This window comes from Zingiber officinale, chromosome 4A (assembly GCF_018446385.1).
Source record: "Zingiber officinale cultivar Zhangliang chromosome 4A, Zo_v1.1, whole genome shotgun sequence".
NCBI lineage: Eukaryota > Viridiplantae > Streptophyta > Magnoliopsida > Zingiberales > Zingiberaceae > Zingiber > Zingiber officinale.
Window position 1 is genome coordinate 162,657,080 of NC_055992.1, and position 21,784 is coordinate 162,678,863.

General features: G+C 36.2%; 2 protein-coding genes across 2 annotated transcripts; both read right to left on the reverse strand.

Annotated features, from left to right (window-relative positions):
- Window positions 1-4: 4 nt before the first annotated feature.
- Window positions 5-2,648, reverse strand: LOC121972144 (transmembrane protein 205-like). The gene is made up of 3 exons (XM_042523808.1): window positions 2,353-2,648; window positions 1,993-2,212; window positions 5-397 (listed from the first exon to the last, which is right to left on the reverse strand). Exons 1-3 carry the CDS (start codon window positions 2,550-2,552, stop codon window positions 182-184), a joined length of 636 nt encoding a protein of 211 aa, XP_042379742.1. The 5' UTR covers window positions 2,553-2,648; the 3' UTR covers window positions 5-181.
- A 1,049-nt stretch (window positions 2,649-3,697) lies between these two features.
- On the reverse strand, window positions 3,698-21,775 carry LOC121972146 (vacuolar protein sorting-associated protein 51 homolog). The gene is made up of 20 exons (XM_042523809.1): window positions 21,563-21,775; window positions 16,265-16,404; window positions 15,663-15,717; window positions 15,462-15,569; window positions 14,939-15,037; window positions 14,759-14,836; window positions 14,582-14,659; window positions 12,314-12,448; window positions 11,253-11,353; window positions 11,057-11,124; window positions 10,490-10,563; window positions 9,959-10,025; window positions 8,180-8,295; window positions 7,000-7,266; window positions 6,517-6,633; window positions 5,957-6,028; window positions 5,804-5,854; window positions 5,192-5,422; window positions 4,639-4,815; window positions 3,698-4,078 (listed from the first exon to the last, which is right to left on the reverse strand). Exons 1-20 carry the CDS (start codon window positions 21,752-21,754, stop codon window positions 3,959-3,961), a joined length of 2,346 nt encoding a protein of 781 aa, XP_042379743.1. The 5' UTR covers window positions 21,755-21,775; the 3' UTR covers window positions 3,698-3,958.
- Window positions 21,776-21,784: the final 9 nt, after the last annotated feature.

Here is a 21,784-nt window from a genome sequence, read left to right on the forward strand (position 1 = left end):
ACACTTTTCATACAAAGGAACAAAACAGATGGGAGTTTCTGAACACTCCCGGATGTAACATAATTTATCATCAATGTTTTGCACCAGAACCAGAAAGGGAATGGTGAATTATACATCTAGTCAATACATATGGGTGGATGAATAAATTGGTTGAGACCGCAGATGTTTTTGCTTTTTGAGTTTAGAAACGTAGCTTGTCGGCCAAGTACCATGAATGGATGGCCAGGCTACCGAATGCCATGAGGTTAGCAAGGGAAGACAAACCATGAATCATTCCAAACTTTTTGTTCATGGACTTGAGTTTTGCATTGGATTTTGCTGCTTCCATATTCTTTGAAATTCCGACTTCATCACCAATGTTTATATCTCTTTCAACTTTGTGCCTCTTCTTCATCATCTGCGACAAAATGAAGATATGAATATGGATGACTTGCATGAATCTAAGAAAAAAATCAACTGCTCATAATAAGTTATTGGGTTTAATTAGAAGAGCTAACTCCGCCGATAACGAATTATCCTATCATGGCCGATCCTAAGCCTGGATAAAGGAGGCTTGCATTAGGTTGCTAGCCAACGTTAAAATGAATGAATCAATTAAACTATTGTGTTAATGCTAGATTGTTTCTCGGAAGGAACGTGTTGTAGTGTCCGACTGTAATGTCTCGGTAAGGACCGCTACATCTCCAAAATTAGGATGTAGTGATAAATATGCAAGAGTTATTTAAAAGAAATCCATAGGATAAAATTAGAAGAGTACAAGAAGAGTTATTTTTTGCATAGCAAATAAATACCGACTGTGCTTTTGTCATAAAATCCATAGGATAAAATTTGAATGTACAAGAAAAATATTAAAAGTTCAGCATAGTTCAATGGTATCGTAGGCTTTCCTAAGAATGAAGGGAATATGGAAGGAAAGTACTTGAGGAAAAATTTCTCCATGTGTTGTTTCTTCATTTCCACCCAAGGAAGTAGAAGGAGACAAGAAAGAGGACTGAGAAATATTTTTCCAACTTCTTCACATATTTCTTTCGTTTGAAATCATCTTTTTTTTTCTCAAAAACTAGTATATTAATCATTTCCCCTACCTTTCCTTTAGATCTTTTTTTTTTTGCTTACCTCCTTTTTATCTCAGTTATTTCTCCACCTCTAGGAAATTGAATCACAGACATGCACTAATGCATTTCAATAATGCATGATTCAGTTCTAGAAGATCTAAACATCCAAGTCTCCATATCACAATTTAGCAATTTAATCAAAGAACTAAACGAGTAATTTTGAAAGTTGAAACTATCGTAGGTGTTCAAAAAAGTTTCAGTGTCACTTGTCAAACTTGGTAGATATATCCACTCATTAATGGCATAATACTACAGATGCAAGAAAAGCGTATAGATACTTTCAACAGGAGACCAATTCCTAGATGATCTAAACATCCAAGTCTTCATATCACAATTTAGCAATTTAATCGAAGAACTAAACGAGTAATTGTTGCTCTTGTTGCCACTTTAGAAATGAATCTTCAAACCTCAATTGTGAAATATCTTCTCATATAAAAGTAAATTGCAAAAGCAATTTAATAAAAAAAAAATTGTTCACACACCATAACACATTCTCATTTTGCCTGCCGCAGTTTATACACTTATTCAAAACACCCTCTATATTTTCAAATTTCGTTTACTAATGGAACTGCCTATATTAAACACTTTTACAATTTCTGGAGCAAAATGATAAGACTTCCAATTAGTTAGGAAAGATTTTGATAATTTTGAAAGTTGAAACTATCGTAGGTGTTCAAAAAAGTTTCAGCATCACTTGTCAAACTTGGTAGATATATCCATTCGTTAATGGCATAATACTACAGATGCAAGAAAAGCATATAGATACTTTCAACAGGAGACCAATTCCTAGATTACCTTATCAAAAAGAAGAAGCAAATAGATTCAACCGATGATAATAGATGTCAAGTCACCATTTGCAGATGAATTGGATGATTACCTCAATAGTCATTGGGGTGAAGACAATCAGGTTGCAAAGGTCGAAACCAAGAGCAGAGAGGAGGAAACCGAGCTGATACTTCTCTATGGACGAAGCTGATCTCCACGGATGGAGATAGGCGAACGCGGCCACCGAGATTGCGGCACACACAGACACCATCGTGAAGTAGGCAGGGAACAACTTGCTCTGAAGGTTGCCGAAGTGGTGCCTCGGCAAATATCTGCATTTTAAACGCGTTTACTTCACAAATCGATACGATTAAAGAGAATGGTAGAAAAGTTCCATCTTCATCGGTTTTTTACATCATCGACAATTGGAACAGAAAAGGTGGGGTTGGGAAAGGGGATCGATCGATTTTACTTGAACATGATGATGCCGCCGATGAAGGTGACCCAGAGCGAGGATCCCCAGGCGGTAGCAAAGGCGAGCAGGTGGAGGAGCTTGGCGGCTGTGATGGCTGCTGCGGGAGCGTCGGGCCCCGAGCCGAAGACGTCAGGCGCGAAGACGACGCCGACGGAAAGGAACGCCACCGCCGTCAGAAATCGAGTCGACCACGTCATCGGAGACCTCCGCGAGAGAGAGAGACAGATCGAGGACTAGGGTTTGTGGTGGAAGGTTGGGTGGGTAGGTAGGCGAACAAAAGGGAGTCGACGGGAAACCCCGGAAGAAGAAGAGCTCTTATAAAGGAGACAGTTGAGAGTTGAGAGGGAGGCTAGATGTTTCCATTCATACCCTTTGATCTGGCGGAGTGTATATCTTCTAGAGGCGGGCATTAATGGGATTTCGTTGATAATAATATGGAGTAGAAGTCACTTTTGGGAGTTGATTCTTCTTTCTGCATGTTTTCAAAGTATTCCAATTTTCGCTGCTCTTTATAGACTTTCTATATTTATGAAAGGGATTTTTTTTTCGTCAATATTTTCTTTTTGCAAAATTCTTCTTTGACATTTTCACTCTTTTTATTTTACGATTAATCACAATGCTAATTCAGAATAATGACTTATCAAATAATTTAAGAACGTTAATAATTAAATAATAAAAATTTAGAATAAGATAACTTTGAGGTGAAATTAAAGTATTAATAAGGATAGGTCTTGTTATCCATGTACAACTCACGTGCACGACTTTCATACGAGAAGGCATCTCCCTATTGTGAGAGGCGTCCACGCATGCGCATGTTACCATACCATGGTGATAAAGGATGAATACGTTTGCTCTCAGTGTCTCCGTCAATTCGTCCCAGGATCAACACGAAAAAGGTAAATCACGGACAGCTACTAACTTTTAGAATAATGACTAACATATAAAGAAAACATTTATTTCGATTTTACCGAGATTCGAATCTCAGACCTCATGATGACAACATCTCATGCACTAGTCATTAAATCCATCAGAGGGGACGCATGCCACCCATACCATACACATTGTGCAGGATATATGATGATTAATTTGATAAAAGGACAAACCAAGGTTCGAAATTCGGATCAAGGAGTCCTGAAAATGAATTTATTATATGACGTAGAGTAGAAGACTATTTTCGAAACTCTTATAACTTGTAAGTCATTGCGCCAAACTCCCCTTCCATCTGATAAGTCATTGCGCCAAACTCCCCTCCCATCTGATGATGGAAAATAATAAAGAATAGGAAAGATTTTTCAGCAATTTGTTGGATGATAATGTCGTGTCCATTTGCAGCGAGCTAAAATTAAAAGGAGTAAATCAGACACGTAAAGTTTCGATACATATACAACATCATTCAACCAACAACACTGAGTCCAGCACACTCACTACGAATCTTAATCAAGTTGAACACAAATGCCTCTTTATCAAAGAATTTAAGTGATCGAAAAAAAGGGAACTCCGAAGAGATGACAAATGAGGAATCTGATATTCTCCAGGAATCTCTACGAGTGCAAAAATGCAATTTGAACTTTGTAAGCTTATCATATTGTTTCCTCCTTTCTGATCAAGGAGAAGTTTGGCTCTGCTCTTTGCTCTTTGATAACTTTATGCTGATCAGTCTATCTAATATGGGAGCTTCGAGGGGAATCGGGTCAAGACATCTTTCATGAGCCGCACCGACAACCTGCAAAGTTAAAATTTTGGCAGTAATTTCTGGTCCAATCGCCCAGGAAGAAGATTTTTCAATTTAAATGATACATTTGATGGCAAAAGTTGCAAGTCATGAAGTCACCAAAACGTTTTAAGTTAATCTACTCCAAAATTGCAGCTTGATTAAAAAATATTAAACCTTGATTATTGCCAACATATCATACTTACCCTTTGGGAAACTATCGACTAATTCACCCATAAAGTACGCTCTAAAAGAAAATTAATTCGATGACTGGATTTTGGTTGTGAAGCAAATACTTGCTAAGAATAAAGCGTCATTACAATTAGTTGGATTTTCCACATCATTAGAACTGATAGAACAAGCTATTCATACAAATGAATGGATATTGAAATATAATAGCCAAATAATTAAATGCTAATAGCAGGATAGCAAGCCAAAGAAGATATTTCCAAAGCTAGAAAATAAATATAAGTGTATGTACTAAATGGTTAAAGGATTAAACCTCACGCGAATGAAGATTTCAAGTATTTTAATGTTGACTTCATAGTTTGCATAGGTGACGTGTCACTTACCTCTTTTAAGAGGAAATCTATTGCTGCTTCGTCATCGACAAATTCTTTCAGGGTGTTCTTCAAATATTCAGCATCCAAGTGAATCTGTTGAAACCCACTTCGGTTAAATGTTTGGAGCCGCACAAACTCTTGTAAGCTTTTGAGGCAGAATTTGATAATGGTTGATAAAACCGATTCCTGCAATCATAAATCAAAGCTCATTGAAAATTCAAATATTAAGCTATATAAGTTCTCCGACAATGGCAGGAAATGTTTGATAATGCAAAATTGTGAATAATTATGTTGGCAACAATGAAAACAGCGTGAAAACAATTCCAGCTAATCAGGTTCCGGACTATCTTTTTTAAAGGACGCCTCAAATGGAGACATTTATTTCCATGTAAGTAATTCTCTGTGCATCTTTTAATCAATCAGGCATTCGAGCACAAGTACTTTTTGAAATCTACCTTGCTATATTAGTGAGCTTGGAACCATAAAAAGCTATCACCTATGGGCTTCATGATTGCCATCTGTGTTGAGATTAGCATTTGTAGAATAATCAACAAATTCTAACCTGTGTGTGCTGTACTTTAGTAAATATCTCCATTTTCTGTTCAAACAACTTAGCAAGATGGCTTTCTAAAAATTGGCTTCTGGCACGTTGAGTATTTGTCCGGGTTAATTTATCCTCACGCGTTGGATTGCTACGTGATGAAGTAGTGCTTCCCAAACTGTCAGAATGGCGGTGCCGCCGAACCAATCCTTGAGGCAAAATTTGCTTGACTTCCATTCCTACAGCTTCCAACTGCAACAAAATGAAGAATGCTGCTCAAAATTCATCTGTATGTTAAAACATCCAAAGAAATAGAATTTAATTGCAACAAATCTTGCCCCTTTGATAGGCAATAAACATTGCCAAAGTGTGTCGAATCAAGATCTCAGCTACATTGCTAGTTAGTTCAAAAACATTTTATTAACATCTGATGGTTCATTTTATGTATATGTGTATATATCATTGATAACAGCAGATACAGAAACCCAGCTAATTCATGCTTTTACCGCCTAAATCACATAAACATCAGCAACAGAAGAAGAAGAAGAAGAAGAAGGATGAGTTACCAGCAAGTTAATGCATTTGAAAGTGTGTGGGAAAAAAATGCAGAATCACCTAAAAAACGCAACTGACCTCTTGAAGGAGCAAGTCAACGAACATGTGAACTTCCCGTGGTTCCTTATGCTGTCAAATTATCAAACAGTTAACACAAGAATTAAATAGAATAAGAATCCAATTTCATCCATCAACTGCTAATGGACTACAACAGTTGGCAATGAAAATCACCTTCATCCAATTAGGTGTAATGAACCTCTTTTTCAAGAGAACTGATATCTTCTGGGTTCTCATGTTTATATACTGCAAACAGGAATCAATTAACATAGTGTAACAATATGGATGTTTGAAGACAAATTACATAACAGTAAAAATTACAGTAAAGAAACACAAGTTTTTTAAAACGACAGGATGTTAGAAAATTTAAAGGTATTGCAAAAATTTGATCAAGTGTTAAAGGTACAAAACCAGGAGAGATACCATTAATATTCTCACTTAGGTCAATTGCAATAACAACCTCAAGAAGCCACATCTTATTCGATAGTCAGTAGTCAGTTTGCATGAGATGATCAATATTTTAATAGGAAAATCAATTTGTGATTGAAACTGATACAGAACAGGGGAAAAAAAAACAGAACACGAATCCTTCGATATGAATCAGTATGAATGTAATTAATTTCTCAGTGTAACCAAAAAAAGTCCTAAGGCATAGTTTTGACAAACACACCTTTGTCCATGTTTAAGAAAAGATGTTCATGGAACCATAAAATCAAATAGATTGTAATACTTACAAGTAGCAAAAACCTTTCACCAGCTGAATGAAATATCCTACATATCTCTCCAGGTACAAATGGTGGTCCATGTTCATAGGCACGGGTACCGCCTCCAGAAAAAGAAGCAGCAATTTCCTGACATAGTTATTGTTGACTTTACTATCAATCTAACATTAAAAAAAATGAAAAATTCAGTTAGGCTCATTGCTATCCATGGGGTGACCGGCTCGGCTCCATGAAAGTTTCCCACGACCACTAGGATAAATCGGGAAGCGCGAGTGGCGGCCAACCCAACATCCTTTGGTTGCACGCCCCTTTGGAGGAAAAATTCCTGCAAATACGCCATAGCGGGGATTGAACCGCGAGTGCCAAGGTGACAACCTGGATGTCCTACCACGGCACCATAGCCTCGGGGACAACTTGGATGTACTATCAATCTAACATATAACTGCAGCAAGATGTTGTTATCCTCGCATATGCAGAAATGATATTGACAGCTACCTCTGTTATTGTAGGTATTGCACTCTGCTCTATGAATACAGAAAGTTGAGCCAACACAAGGACTAGCCCTGCCTGCACTTTGTCCATTTGCACAGCATCTACTTGACATGAATCTGGATTTGCAATATATCCTCTTCCACAGAGTACAAGAAACTGTTCGTTTAGCTTTTCAAAGAATCCTTGGAAACCTTCTTGCACCCAATCAACTATTAAGTCTGTCAACTTTGCTAGCAACTCTAAATTATCATCAAGAAGCTGACGAAAATCCTGCATTTAGTTGATGATGTTCACACTAAAAATTCACAAAATTCAGAAAAGGAGAGTAAAATTCAACATAATTCGCCAAGTATGCAAACTGTACAACACGGGCAGTCTTATTCGTGGTTAGCATATACAGAGTACCGCTCTCTTTTGAATAGCAGGGGACAATCAAAAAGGCCACATGCACAAGCTCAATCTTGCTACAAAAAAATTGAAATCTACTATGCAAATCGTTCACAATGCTATTATATGAACAAAAGCAAAGGCAGGAAAAAAAAAACTGACCGCAGCAACAAAGAACAATTGATATTGTAGTGAAAACAAGAAATATAGTCGACTTATATTAACAAAAGAGGAGGAGCTTCTTATGAAATGTGAACAAGAGTAAGTTTACTGAAGTATACATATATGGTAGCATAACACAGAAGTCCTATACAAACTGATGCTCAAGGACTTCAGCCATCCACCCACAGAATAAATTTCTACCAAGAACCTATTAAAACAAGCTAGTTGTTCAGTGCAAAAAGAATTTCCAAGTTTCCACCATGTTCCAAGATACAACAAAAACTTGTAGCAAGGCTACATATCAAACAGCAAGGATGCTAAAGTAAAGATATATGTCTTTGAAAGGAAAAAAAAACCATTAGGGATTAAAGATATAACTCTTGGAAAAGAAAAAATCATTAGGTATTCACATAAACATTGAGGCATGTGTGGCCACAAATCAATTTCACACTATTGACTATTGGATGCAGCAAATGAATGGAAATCTCACTTCCCATAATTTCCCCATGAGAAATAAAACTTCAACTGCAAATATTAGCTATGTAGGAAATATATGCCAATTATTTAAACTTTAGCAATGAACAATGAGGATGATATATATAAATATAATGCTTCATTAGATATCGGTCCTTACCAATAAGAGATCCAAACTGCCCTGTATTATAGTCTTTTTACTGCCTTCTAGTGTATTTTGATATGGACATTCTTCCACCACTTCCTTCTGGGTTTGTTGGCTTTTGCCAAGTGCATCTGTCAAAGCAAAATAACCATCAAATTGTAGAAGAAAAAATAGTAAAATAATGGTTAGTAATTTCCAATTACATAGAAATTAGAATAGGTTAAGGTACAAAATAATCATCAAAGATTGGTTCTCAGAGAATGACTTCATTGCAAGCTACTTGTACAAGTAAATAACAAAAAAATAGAAGCATCAAAATGAAAAACTAGGACAAGTTCTGTAATATTGTAAATCAGAAAATAATTCCAAGAGGAACAGATATGCACGGAGATTGGCTGTCATTACTAGGAATAAAGACTTAAAAAGTCAGAGACACAAAACCAGACCAAATAAACCTAACACCAACAATCATATACTAGGGAGGAAAATTCCCAATGTATTATCATAAAAATCCTTCAACAGGTCAGGTGGGTGCATCCACATCTTATATGATCTTAGAACAAAATTTGATGCATCATTCGTCCCGCCATGCACTTAACACCTGTGGTCCTAATGAATCTCCTTCCATCGACGTGGGGCCGTCACATGAGGGGCCGTTAATGTGGCGGTTTCACATTTTTTAGAACAAAATTTGATTAATATTATATTATATCTGGATTCGTAGTTCAATTACAATGGCTTCCAGACTTTTAATTGCAGAAGAGTAATGGCTAGAGCCTAAAAGTTGAATCAAACAGAAGTAGAAATCTATTAAAAGAAGTACAACTGAACTGAGCACTGCCATATTTAAGTTGTCAACTTTGAACTTATAAAGCAGCATTTGAAATATCAAGCTGTCGTTCTGGATTTTGGTCTTTGACTAGAATGATGAGGTTTTGATACTACGTTAGAGTACTAGAAACAAATTGAAGGTGGAGAGAGGGAGGAGATAAAGAAGAAGAAAAATGAAGAAAAGGCAACTATATACTAGGCCAAGGTATGTTAAAGTCTCGGTCCTTGGGTTGAATGGTACAGTTTCGACACCTGTTTTGTGTCAATACTCCACACACTTTGGCATGCGCATGCATCAAACTATACCAAGATGAATTTACATGAGTTTTATTCCTTTAATACCTTTTTCACTTAGTTTATTTACTTATTTGTTAAATACTTTAGCAAAGTAGTTAATTGAATTACAAATTTTTATCATATTATATTGACATGTTTTGGGATGTGTTAAAACGAGCCAAAATAAATTCATGAATTTTAGTCACTTAATCCTCTTTTGTTTCTTTCTACTTTTAACAAGAATATAGCATTTAGTAATTGAACTAAAAATCATGAGTTTTAGACATTTAATCCTGCACGACACAATAATCAATGGCATGACTCATTTAAAAGACACTACTTATGCCAATCAATATTAAATTTTGATAATTTCTAGGAACGATATGTTTGGACCGTGCTTCTTTATATGACACGAGATTCCAAACCATGCCAGAAAGTTAAATGATTAACTGCCTTCTAAGATGACAACAAATGTGTATCAACCACACAATGACTTGGGACTGATTTTCTTTTGTTGCTTGTATAGGTAACTATAGCAACTAAGTCCAAAATTTATTGAGCTCACTGTTTGTACCTTTCTAATTCAGTGTTCCAAACAACATAAAAGAAAGAAATAATCTAAGGTCTTGTTAACAAACGTACTCTCACAATAGCAGAAGTTTGAACAATAGAAATAAGATATATCACCTGTGATCTCGTCTAGAAGATAGGAAAAGGAAGTGGAGATATACTGTTGAACAATACTCCTAGCAGCCTATTATAACAGAATAAGGCCCAATAAGCAAATAAATATCACAAGATAATCTCTATTTAAGAGAAACACATCGTGACAATTGTCAACCTATTGACTATTTGGGAATATGAAGCCATGCTTTGAAAATTCATTTTTCACATGTAAAACCACCAAGCTTCAACTTCAACAGTCCCAAACTGTTTAATTGGTGAAATCAGATTGCAAGCCTTCCAAGGCCAAGAAAACAAAGTGGTCAATTCAAATTATAGTTTCTTAATTCCCTTTTAGAGTTGTAGCCACCATTCCCTCTCTTCACAACATAGGATGTATATGAAAGTCATCGGTGCAACTCATCCATGTTTTTAGTGATCTGATAGTATTAAGCTAGATTAGAAATCCTAGCATTGCTTTCAGGCTCTATCAACTGAATTTAACTTAGAAATGAATCAAATTCAGGTCTAAACATCAATAAGTTAGAGAAAGACCTCCAGAGAAAAAGCAGGAAGGGCTGCCTCAGCCAAAATTTCATCCATAACATTCACATCCTCCCAAATTGCTCCTGCATTACACGGGACAAGCCTCATTTGTGTTATACTGCCAAAGAGAAAGACACCAATGGTAATGCATAATGCACACCACAGATAGCCAAAAAAAACTGGATGGCATTAGTATTCCTAGAGCATTGTTGTCTTTATACAATTTTGATCATGGAAACAAGAATAGTAGTTGAATGTGTGATTATGACAATTGGATCAATATTATTACAGGAGACTTTACCATGCTCATCAAATAAAGACGACCATATTGATCACAAGATAGACAGATATTTGGATGCACCTTGGTAGGTGCTACAAGGTGGACAAGATTCACATATATAGATGATCAAACATATACAAACATTAGGAAGCCTCTACATGCATGCTTCCATATAGAGTAACTTAAAATAAGAAAAAGTTGCATTTCAAAAGAAGGTTAAAAACAAAAATTATTGAAGCAAATATCACAATGATGAAAGTCTTCATATAACACAGGCTGATGACAACAGTTCTTACTCATCATGTTAAGTAGATCTGCAGGCGTCACCCTTTCTTTTATTCTTTGTTGAATAATTCCATAACGCCTTCAAGTACAACAATAAGCCAGTTAGCAATTACAATTGACTATAAATGTCCAAAATCTCTTGACAAGGAGACTGAAAACTATTAACATAAAAATAAATCAAATTTAACCACCAAATTGGAGATTTACCGGTTGAATAGCTTCTGAACAAGTTCAATGAGCCGTTTTTCAGAATCAGGGAAGATGATAAGATAAGCACGGATAATTTTGGAGATGTCCCCAACAGAAACCTGCAAAAAGGCCGTACAAGGAGCTCAATGCTATTCATAATTGATAGAAAACAAGAAAATATGTGAACGAGAAAAGTTAATCTCTCTAAAATATATCGACAAAGCATCTCGAGGACAAAGGATGCTTAACCAAGTTGTAGGCCCCATTTCTCAACCACCAAGCCCCCTTTTAAGTCAAAGAATGAGGAACTTCCACAGGAGGAAGGAAGAAGTGAACCATCCATATAATACATGTATAACCCCTGTTCCAAAAAGGTTTGGATTATCTTCTCTCAACGAATCCAAGGAGATGGGGTTCATCTGACACTCTCATCTCTACCAAAAATTTAGTTATCCTCACTTGTGGTTCTAATCTTGTGTTTTCCCTAGCACTAAGTGATTGCACAAACATGGGTTCTCAATATATTTCTTTTTCGGAAATGAATTTTATTGCATCCACATATTACAAATGTGGACAAAATACAACTTAAGGATAATGTCTTAGCCTAAATTGATTGAATAGAATATCTGTAGCCTTTAGTTAATTAAACCTATCAGTACAATTTACAAGTGAGCATTCATCATGCCAGATTCTAGTGCTTTAAGATCATTATATCTAGGGCATCATGTGCATAGATGATTCATCAAACTTCATAATGTGTGTTTCAGAATAATCTCAATGTTAACAGATCTTTATTAAATTTCTATATCCAATAAAATATATTTTCAGTTCATATATGAACCCAAACAGGAGAAGATATTCCAAGGTGCAATTCAGATGGGCAATTCCAGACAGGCATGATAACTCAGTACTGCACCCCCCTCAACTGCATGAACTACTTTTGGAACAAACATAGAAAACAATTCAGACAATATAACTCTAATAAACAGCAACTGGAGAACTAGATGAAATGATTAAGGAACAGTAATAGATAAAGCTGCTACATGAGTACATGCTTAGCGCTGTTATAAGGAACTTACTGTATCTGGCAATTGCCCAATATCAGATGATTCAGTGGCATTGCATGCTGATACCCCTGTCTCCTTGTATTCATCCTGGAATTTCAAGAGATAATCCTCCAGCTTCTCAAGCAGCTTTGTTTTTAAATTATCCACCTTTATGACACACCAGATTAATGATAGTCAAAGTTGAGCTCACCTCATTTGCTCTATTTTAATATCACAAAATCATTTTTGTCGCTATCAACAATCAACCACAGATTCAGAGAATACAACATAAACATAATTAATTCAAATTGGGAATTGTTTTTATTAGAATTTTGAAATTATAATTCATTCTGATAATTATCCTAATTTAGGTTTTGAACTTTTAATTTGGTAGTAATAATTTTAATTTGGTTAGAGTTTAATGGATATCTTGTTTTAATTTGGTAAAATTTTGTTTTGATTATTGTGTTACCCAATCAGTGGTGTCTCCTTCCTAATCTAGTTGATAAAGTCTATAAAAGTGGTGTCATCTCCTGTTGCAGAAGGTTTTTGATTAATGAAATTTCTTTTTTAATAATCTGTGTAACACAGAGGTTCATTTCTCTTTGTAAGATAATTATCACCTTCACTTCATCGATTTCATCCAAGTTCCTATGAACTTCACCAGTTTGATTTTGATGTTGCATCACCAATCCAACTTTCAATGGGTACATAGTTATGCAGAATTAAAAGTAAGAATCAACAATGAGTTATTGATTAAATAGAATCTCATCATACAAAAAAAAACTCCCATTAGCCATACTACAATCTGTCTTTAAATGTGAAAATCAGTCACACAATTACAAGGAAATAATACCCGAATGAAATATTCATCAAATAGGAGTTCATTATAAAAAATAAACTACAGGGAGAACAGAATTTGAGTTAGGGAGAACAGAATTTGAGTTCATATTGGTCAAAAACAATCATGTGAATCAAAAAATAAATATCAAAAGAATTAATTTGCATATATAGTCAAGCATTAATCATCTTTTAACTAATTGACCTCCAGTTTAGAATTAGCAATCTAATATCACCTCCAATTGGAACCACCAAATTTCTGAGCTCCTGATTGATCCAGGAATCCGGCTCAACATTTAATTTTTTAATTTTATGCTGAAGGGCAAGCACACTTCTCAGAGAGAGGAGTGACATTGCAAATCAGTAACCCAGCTAAAGCACAAGTCAGTTGAATTAGCTTAGACTGAGGATTGAAATATCTAGCCAAGTAGAGATTTTGGTCCTCAGTCAGCTTGAAGTATGCAGTCAATGCTAAATATTGGTGTCAAAGGTCTGTCATAGGAGAAGGTAAAGGAGATGAGGAAACACCAATATTGGAGGAAGAGAAATAGATGACGAGGATGCTTACCTGGAGTGAAGAGACGTCACATGAGCTGACAATGGAGAAACATGTCATGACACACAAATGGGAGCAAGAGGAAGCAAAATGGGGTTCAACATGGAGAAGGCTTCGGCACAGATGAGTCAGCACGAAGCTTATCACGCCACAACTTCAGGTGCAGAGGAAGAGTCGACACAAAGTGAGATCGTGATGTGGAGGAGCTCAATACAACAAACTATGTATTCGGAGAAGTCAGAGCTTTTCATGGAGGGCGGATATGAAGGAAGCACCTCTCGTTATATTGAGGATCTCTTGTGTCAGTTGGTGGGATTCAGTGATGAAAAATAAAGCCATAGGTGCAACCTTAATAATTCCATTAAACATATTTATATCCTAACTTTTATTTGAAGAAATTGTTATGCCATAATTATAATTGTTTAGTTCGTAGGAAGAGTCATTCTGTGTAGATCATGTATTAGGAATTGATTTTTATAGGGAGTGATTAAGTAATCATATATACCACGTTTATAAGAGTTACACTAGGTTTATAGGCTTGAAAAGAGTTACAAACACAATAAATAATGTTTTTACAGTAATAGACAAACGACTTTAATCCCAAACAATTATTTCTCCTTTATCCTCGGCCAAGAAGATATGAATTTTCTTCTCTCAAGGAATCTAATACATATTGCATTCTCTAATATCCTCACCCACAGTATCTGATCCTATGACTCTGACATTCACAGGAACTAACTCTAAGGGTCTGAACAAATTCTTGACATACCAGGGGGGAAAATCAGGTATAAATTGGCAAGCCATACAAAAGATCTAGGTAAAAGGATAAATAAAATGATAAAATTGAGATTGATACAACAGGAAAAAAATAGAATGACTAGAAAGGAAAAGGAAAAAATACCAACAGGGAAGTTCAGCTGTTTCAGAAGCACTACAGCTTCAGCTCTAGCTTCAATAGGCTCAGAATCCAAATATATCTTTGCCTAAAATAATTTCCTTCAGAACAATAGGGCAGAAATATACCAACCTTACATAGTTCAGAATAGAAGTTTGACAGGTAGTAGTTTTTTGCCTAGAGGTACCTGAAGGTTCTTGATAACCAAATCTATTGCCTCTTCAGAAGCCCGCTTACAATCTTGGAAAGATGAGTCCCCATATGCCTAGTAAAAAAAACACCTCCAAGTTGACCTGATTCTAAGTCCATGAATTACAGGCAAATAGCAGTAAATGAACATACAAATAATTCAAGGAAAAATTTTCACCTCAAAAATTGGCTTGGCTCCAATGAAATATCTAACTGCATCTGCATAAGCTTCTACTTTGATACATTTTGCAAGCCGAGTTGGAAGGTCATAAATTAACTGCAAAGCATAAATAATTATAGTTTTCCTAGAAACTACACCTAAAAAGCAGGTAAATTTTTAGATTACAATTGTTAAAGAAGTTGCTAATGCCTCTCGTATTGAAACATTTTCTAATTTTATATATTTCCTGAATATAGGGATTAATCAATATATAATCAAAGAAACTTCTAAAGTAGGCATACTTCATCAATCAATTTAATTGACAAAGAACAACAATGATAAAGAGATAAGAAGATATTAAAAGTATGATTCTAACTCAATTTTGTAACATAAGCTTCATATAATTCTCGCTCATTCACCTAATGGAAAAAACAGTCAATAGTCAATGAAGAATTTGTAACAAATATGAATGCTACCTAGAGTTGATTAGAACAAAGATTTAACCAACTAGGGATAAAAACTACCATCTGCAAGTACGTACTTGAACTTTTCGTAGAAGATTCCGAGTACGATGCAATTTCTCTATGTGCTCCCTCTTTTCAAAAAGAGATGTATTCACCAAATCACTCTTGGATTGAACAGAAGTAATCTGCAGAATGGCTCATAATTATATATTTTTTTTTTGTAATGAATAGATGGAAAATCATCGTTCAAATTTCATATTAAAAAAACTGATGTCTACCTTTACGAGAAGTTGCTCCATATTTGTCTCCATTCCAACTATGTTATTCTTCATCCTACCAGTGACCAATATGCTAGTATTCAGAACACTTGGTTCAAAATCCACAGTGGATTATACAAAACACGGCAGTAACTAAACAATCAAAATATAGCAATATTTTTAAAAAAAAAACAACAAGGCAAAAACTATGAGACTACAAAACATAGCTCTCAGAAAATGAAAAATACATTGTAAACAACAAAGATAAGGTTATATAATCTTGGGATCATATTGACTTTGCTACTGACATTAGGGATGCCATAAAATAAGATATTCTTCATGAAAACAACTTGATCATGGAAAGGAACACCAGAATGGATCTCCAACTTGACAGAAGTGGTTAAAATAATGCATCTTTTGCTGCAGTTATTCAAACCAATGTTGCTCTGATTTTGTGTTTAGGCAGACCACAATTTCATAAAAAAGTTAGACAGATATGTTTTGCAAGAGTTAGATAGGAGATAAAGCTTAAACCACTTTTATGAGAATAAAATAAATAGGTACACAGAAGAAACAAGAATGCCATGATTACAGTAATATAACAAGTAAGAGAAGAGTTTTACCTTTTTATAGTCTCAGTAGCATTGATAAATTTGTTATAATTCTCGTACACTAACATCTGCAAATCAGTATCAAGATTCTTAATTTCAGCTGCCATCTCAACATGCTTTTGAAGAAGTCCCTCCATGTTTAATTTTTGAACCTGAAGAAAGCAAGAAGGTAAGCATATTGCTCGGCTCCAAGCTGGGACATTAAGGAGTACTCCTTTCCATACCAACTCATGTTAAAAGATCTTTGAAGCTTAAACATTTTCTATTGTAACTCAATTCCATTCCTTTATTCGCATGATTACATGATTTAACATAGTACAATCTTTGCGCTAAAAGACCAAAAAAAAAAACTTTTTCCAGTCTTATCATATTTACTGTTTTTTGCTTCCTCGAATCTTAATCAGTGTTGTAGATTTCGGCCTAGGCGGCCGCCTAGGCGCCGCCTAGGCACTAGGCAACCCCTAGCCGAACCGAAAACCTCCTATTCGGCCAAATTAGGCGGTACTATTTATGTGCGGTCCTAGGCGCCGAATAGGCGGTCTGTTCGGCCTAGGCGCTGCTTAGACCAAACAGATTTTTTTTTTTGTTTTGGACCAAACCCTTTTTTCTATAATTATTTATGGCCCAAAAGCCCAAAACTACTATGTTTCTTTCCACAGTTCCAACCCTAATCTCGCTGCACATCTCTCTGCCGCCCACCCTAATCTCGCTGGACACCTCTCTGCCGCCCACCCTAATCTCGTTGCACATCTCTCTGCCGCCAGCATCGTTGCGTTCATTCTGGTCCACCCTTCCACCATTCTCTGCCACGCCTCGCTGGAATCTCTCCTGCGCCCTAATCTCTCTGCATCAAACTCGAAGAAGCAAAAATCTGCACCATTGGTGAGTTCTGATTCTTCATTCTTCCATGCTTTTTGCTTGCCTTCTTGCTTCCTCTTTGATCCTTCTTGGTTCTTCAATGCTTCTGCCTTCTTGCTTCTTAGTTCTTCACTTCTTCTTTGCTGCTTCTTTGATGATTCTTGGTTCTTCTTGGTGCTTCTGACTTCTTGGTTCTTCGATGTTTCTTGGTTCTTCGATGATTCTTAGTGCTTCTTCCGTCTTGCTTCTTCTTTGATGTTTCTTGGTTCTTCGATGCTTCTTGGTGCTTCTTCCTTCTTGCTTCTTTTTTTATGCTTCTTGGTTCTTTGAGTGTACTGTGTCATTTTTTTCCAGAACCAAATGATTTTTTTTTCATGCATCAGTCAGAAATTATTTTCTTGGATTTTGAGACCTGATGTCCTTGTTGAGATCACCATTAAGCATTCTTCTAAACTTGTAGCCACCCAACTCATTCTCTGTGAGTATTAATTGTTAAAGTTATGTTGAACAGACAAGTGAATATAAACCTCATCAAACCAGCTCTATGAATAATTAGAAGTGGGAAGGGGAAGGAGAGATGCATTGAGTTGATTATCACATGCAATTTTTTGCTTTATAACTGGTGACTTGAAAAGTGAAGTAAATGAATGTTAATGGAAAGATTGGTATTAAAAATGTAGGAAGGTATTCTGGATGTTACTCTTCTTGTTTGGTAACTTTTCATGGAGAGTAGGTATTCTATTAGTTAGTTTAATTGTCTTAGATATTTTGGTTTTGAGGACTTTTGCATGCTTATTATTTGGTCATTTGGTTTCACTTTACACATTTTTTCCTTTCTCATGTGCACATTTGTGCATTACAACTCCATTGATCCAGACATGTAGACAAATGCTCATTTCTCCCCCATTCCATTCCTCCTATTTCATTGGCCTGCTGCTATTATGCAGTTATGGCATCTTCAACTGCTCCTGAGGGTTCGGGTTCAGGCTCGATTAGTGTTTCTCAAGCTTCTCAAGATTGTGAAGTACTAAAACGAAAATTGAATGATGTTGGATGGCTGTATGGGATGTTAATTGATGCAAAGAACTTGGACAAAGTCAAATGTATTTTATGTGGGAAAGTTATGTTTGGAGGAGTTTACAGAATAAAAGAACACGTAGCACACATAATGGGAAATGTGTCTACATGTCCAAAGTCTTCAAAAGATGATCAAGTTAAGTGTAGGAATGCAATTAATGAGGGAAAGATGAAGAAGAGAAACAAGAAAATTGAAGAGGAATCTTTAAGATCGGATGTGAATATTCGAAAAGACATTGATGTGGATGAATTTCAAGAGTCTTTTGGGACCATAAAGCCATCACGTACCCTTGGTCCTATGGATAAGTTTTCAAGTGTCATTAACCCCAAGACTTCTTTGAACTTAGCAAAGAGCAAGTGGGAACAAAACATCAATGATGCTCTTTTCAAAGAAAGAACAAGTTTGGTTAAAGAATATGTCTGTAGATGGGCATATGAAGCTGGTGTTTCTTTTAATGCTGTTAATAGAGATAGCTTTAAGGTGACGATGGAGGCAGTTGGTCAATTTGGGCCAGGGTTTAAACCTCCTACTAGATATGAAATGAGCGAGCCGTATTTGAAGAAAGAGGCTGACAGGATCAAAGGCTTACTGAAGACAAATGAAGAAGAATGGAAATTGAATGGGTGCTCAATTATGACAAATGCTTGGAGTGATAGAAAAAGGAGGTCAATTATGAACTTGTGTGTCAATTCTAGATTAGGCACCGTTTTTCTTTCCTCTAAAGAATCTTCAAATGAAACTCATACAAGTCAACTAATTTATGAGTATGTAGAGCAATGCATTCAACAGGTTGGTCCAGAAAATGTTGTTCAAAAAGTAACTGATAATGCCTCAAATAACATGGGATGCTGCAAAGTTGTTGAAGGAGAAGAGGCCAACAATCTTTTGGACCTCATGTGCTACTCATTCTATAAATCTTATGCTTGAAAGCATTGCAAGTATACCAAGGTTCAAGAAAGTCATTGATCAAGCCAAGGCATTAACTATATTTATTTATGCTCACCATAAGACCTTGGCATTGATGAGATCATATACAAAGAAGAGAGATATTGTCAGACCAGGGGTGACTAGATTTGCTTCAGCATTTCTAACTTTGCAAAGTTTATCTGAGAAAAAAAGTCAATTAAGGGCAATGTTTACTAGCACTGATTGGGAAGAATGCAAATTTTCCAAGAGTGTTAAAGGGAAAACATCTTACACAACAGTGTTGAGTATAGGATTTTGGACTGGTGTGTCATTGTGCTTGAAGGTTTTTGCACCTTTGGTGAAGGTACTTCGAATTGTTGATGCCGATAAGAAACCATCTATGGGTTTTGTGTATAGTGAGCTTCTACAAGCTAAGAAAGATATTAAGAATGCTCTAAGTAATGTTCCAAAAAACTATCAGCATATTATTGATATTATTGATGCAAAGATGAAAGATAGGCTAGATAGTGCACTGCATTTGATGGCTTATTTGTTGAATCCTTTTTATCATTATAAGGATCCGCTTCTTTATTTGGATCAAACTGTCTCAATTGGGGTCGTTGATTGTATGGATGTTATCTTTTTGGGGGATATTGATATGCAAAATATCATTTTGAGTGAGGAGTTACCCATGTATAAGAAAAAGGAGTCTATCTTTGGGAAACCCATTGCAGTAAAAGCATGTTCATTGAATGATGACAAGTTTGATCCAGGTAATTAAATAAATATTCATAATATTATTATTATTTGAGGTTATTAATATTATTCATGTAATTGACTTATTTTTTTATAATTATGCAGCAAATTGGTGGTCAACTTTTGGTGCATTGACTTCTAACTTGCAGAAAATTGCTATGAAGATCCTCTCTTTAACTACTAGTTCATCGGGGTGTGAAAGAAATTAGAGTACATTTGAAGGGGTTAGTAGCTTAAAGTCTTAAACTATTTTAATACTAATAGACTAATAGTTCATTATGTTCTCATAAATATTAATTGTATTTGTAGGTGCATACAAAGAAAAGGAATAGACTAGATACAATCGATTAAATAATCTAGTCTTTGTTCAATTCAATGCAAAACTGATGAACAAGAAAAATAGGGAGAAAGAGAGGAATATTGAGGTTCTTCTAGCAAGTGATGCAAGTTCTACACAAGATTGGATTGTTGATGGGGCTGATGATGAAGTTGAACACGACACGGGCATGACTTGGAAAGTTGTTAGTGATGCTATGGGAGCAGATGAAGCGCTTAGGCCTAGAAGAAGTAGTAGACTTAGAGAACTTGATGAGGATGACTTTCAATCCGAGAGTGAGGAAGAAGTGAGTGTGTATGAGTTTGATTTTGAATCAGACGAAGAGCATGTCATAGAAGAATATGGAGAAGGAGAGGAATTTTCCTAAGGATTTGTAGTACAAACTGATGTTATGATTGTTATCTTTGTAGTATGTACTTTGTAGTTTGTAGTTTGTACTAGACTACTAGTTTGTTTCCATGTTTTCTTTTCTTTGAAGTTGAAACTTTGAATACTTTGATGCTATTTGCTATTTAGCTTAGGCTACTTGATGTTCATTTTGAACTCACTTGCTAGTTGTTACTTGTTTTGAATTTTGTATTTCATTGAGATCAATGTGCATTTCACATTTTCACTAAAAGATCATATGGTATCTAGAGCACCTAGGCGCCACCTAAGCGCCACCTAGGCGCCACCTAAGCGCCGCCTAGGCGCTCTAGGCGCTAGGCGCCAGTCGGGCATCGATTGGCGCCTAGCAAAATTTGCAACACTGATCTTAATAACAGCGAATAACCTATAATTTTCAATATGAAGAACGTGCAGAAATAACTTGTTGGCTTTTATTGTTCCTGGATTTTGCTTATTCATCTTCCTTTGCTCTAACATACCGCTCCACGATTTTGATGAGAGAATCAGTAAGGATCAAAAGCCATAGACACGAAATCTCATGAGGAGGAGCAAAGACAAAGACAGAATTAGTAACAGGGGGTACATAGGAAATTTGATTAAACCGGGAAAGGTTCCCAGTTTCATCGATTGATCGCAGTTCCACTCAATAACTAGAATGGAAAAGTAAAATGCCATAGAATTACTCGCCCTAAGATCCTAAAAGAGAACAAAGCTGAAAACCGAAATAGAGTGAGTTGTCTTCACAATGAGTTGACCGTTAAAATCCACACAAAAGGGAAGAATAGATAACCCAACGAAGCCACCAGATAGAATCGACATCTAAAAAGTGTGAGCGGAAGAATCCTGATGAATTCGACAAAAGATCTAACACACACCAAGAGGTCGCGGAGCATTCCGAGATCCAGAAAGGACGACCAGCGAGAGAGAGAGATAGAGACGAATCTGACAAAGTAGAGAGAAGTTGGAGGAGGCGAGAGAGATCCCGTACCAGGATGCTCATGTAGACTTCGGGATCGAAGAACGGCGAGTTGATGGAGTCGGGGGAGGCGATCCTTCGAGGCGAGACGCCGGCGCCGCCTCCCACTCCGAGGGCCGCAGAAGCATCGGGGGAGTAGAAGCTGGCAAGCAGATCGCGCGTCCTCTTCGCTTTCTCGTCCATCGGCGGAACGCCCTCGGCCATCCTTCTCCTTCCTCCGCTAACCACTACGAC

Coding starts and splice junctions, on each gene's coding strand:
- LOC121972144 (XM_042523808.1), bottom strand. CDS start 2,552: ATGACGTGGTCGACTCGATTTCTGACGGCGGTGGCGTTCCTTTCCGTC. Junction 2,213..2,352: donor GGCGGCATCATCATGTTCAA/GTAAAATCGATC, acceptor TTTAAAATGCAG/ATATTTGCCGAGGCACCACT. Junction 398..1,992: donor TCACCCCAATGACTATTGAG/GTAATCATCCAA, acceptor ATTTTGTCGCAG/ATGATGAAGAAGAGGCACAA.
- LOC121972146 (XM_042523809.1), bottom strand. CDS start 21,754: ATGGCCGAGGGCGTTCCGCCGATGGACGAGAAAGCGAAGAGGACGCGC. Junction 5,855..5,956: donor TTACACCTAATTGGATGAAG/GTGATTTTCATT, acceptor ATAATTTGACAG/CATAAGGAACCACGGGAAGT. Junction 5,423..5,803: donor TTGACTTGCTCCTTCAAGAG/GTCAGTTGCGTT, acceptor ATTTTGTTGCAG/TTGGAAGCTGTAGGAATGGA.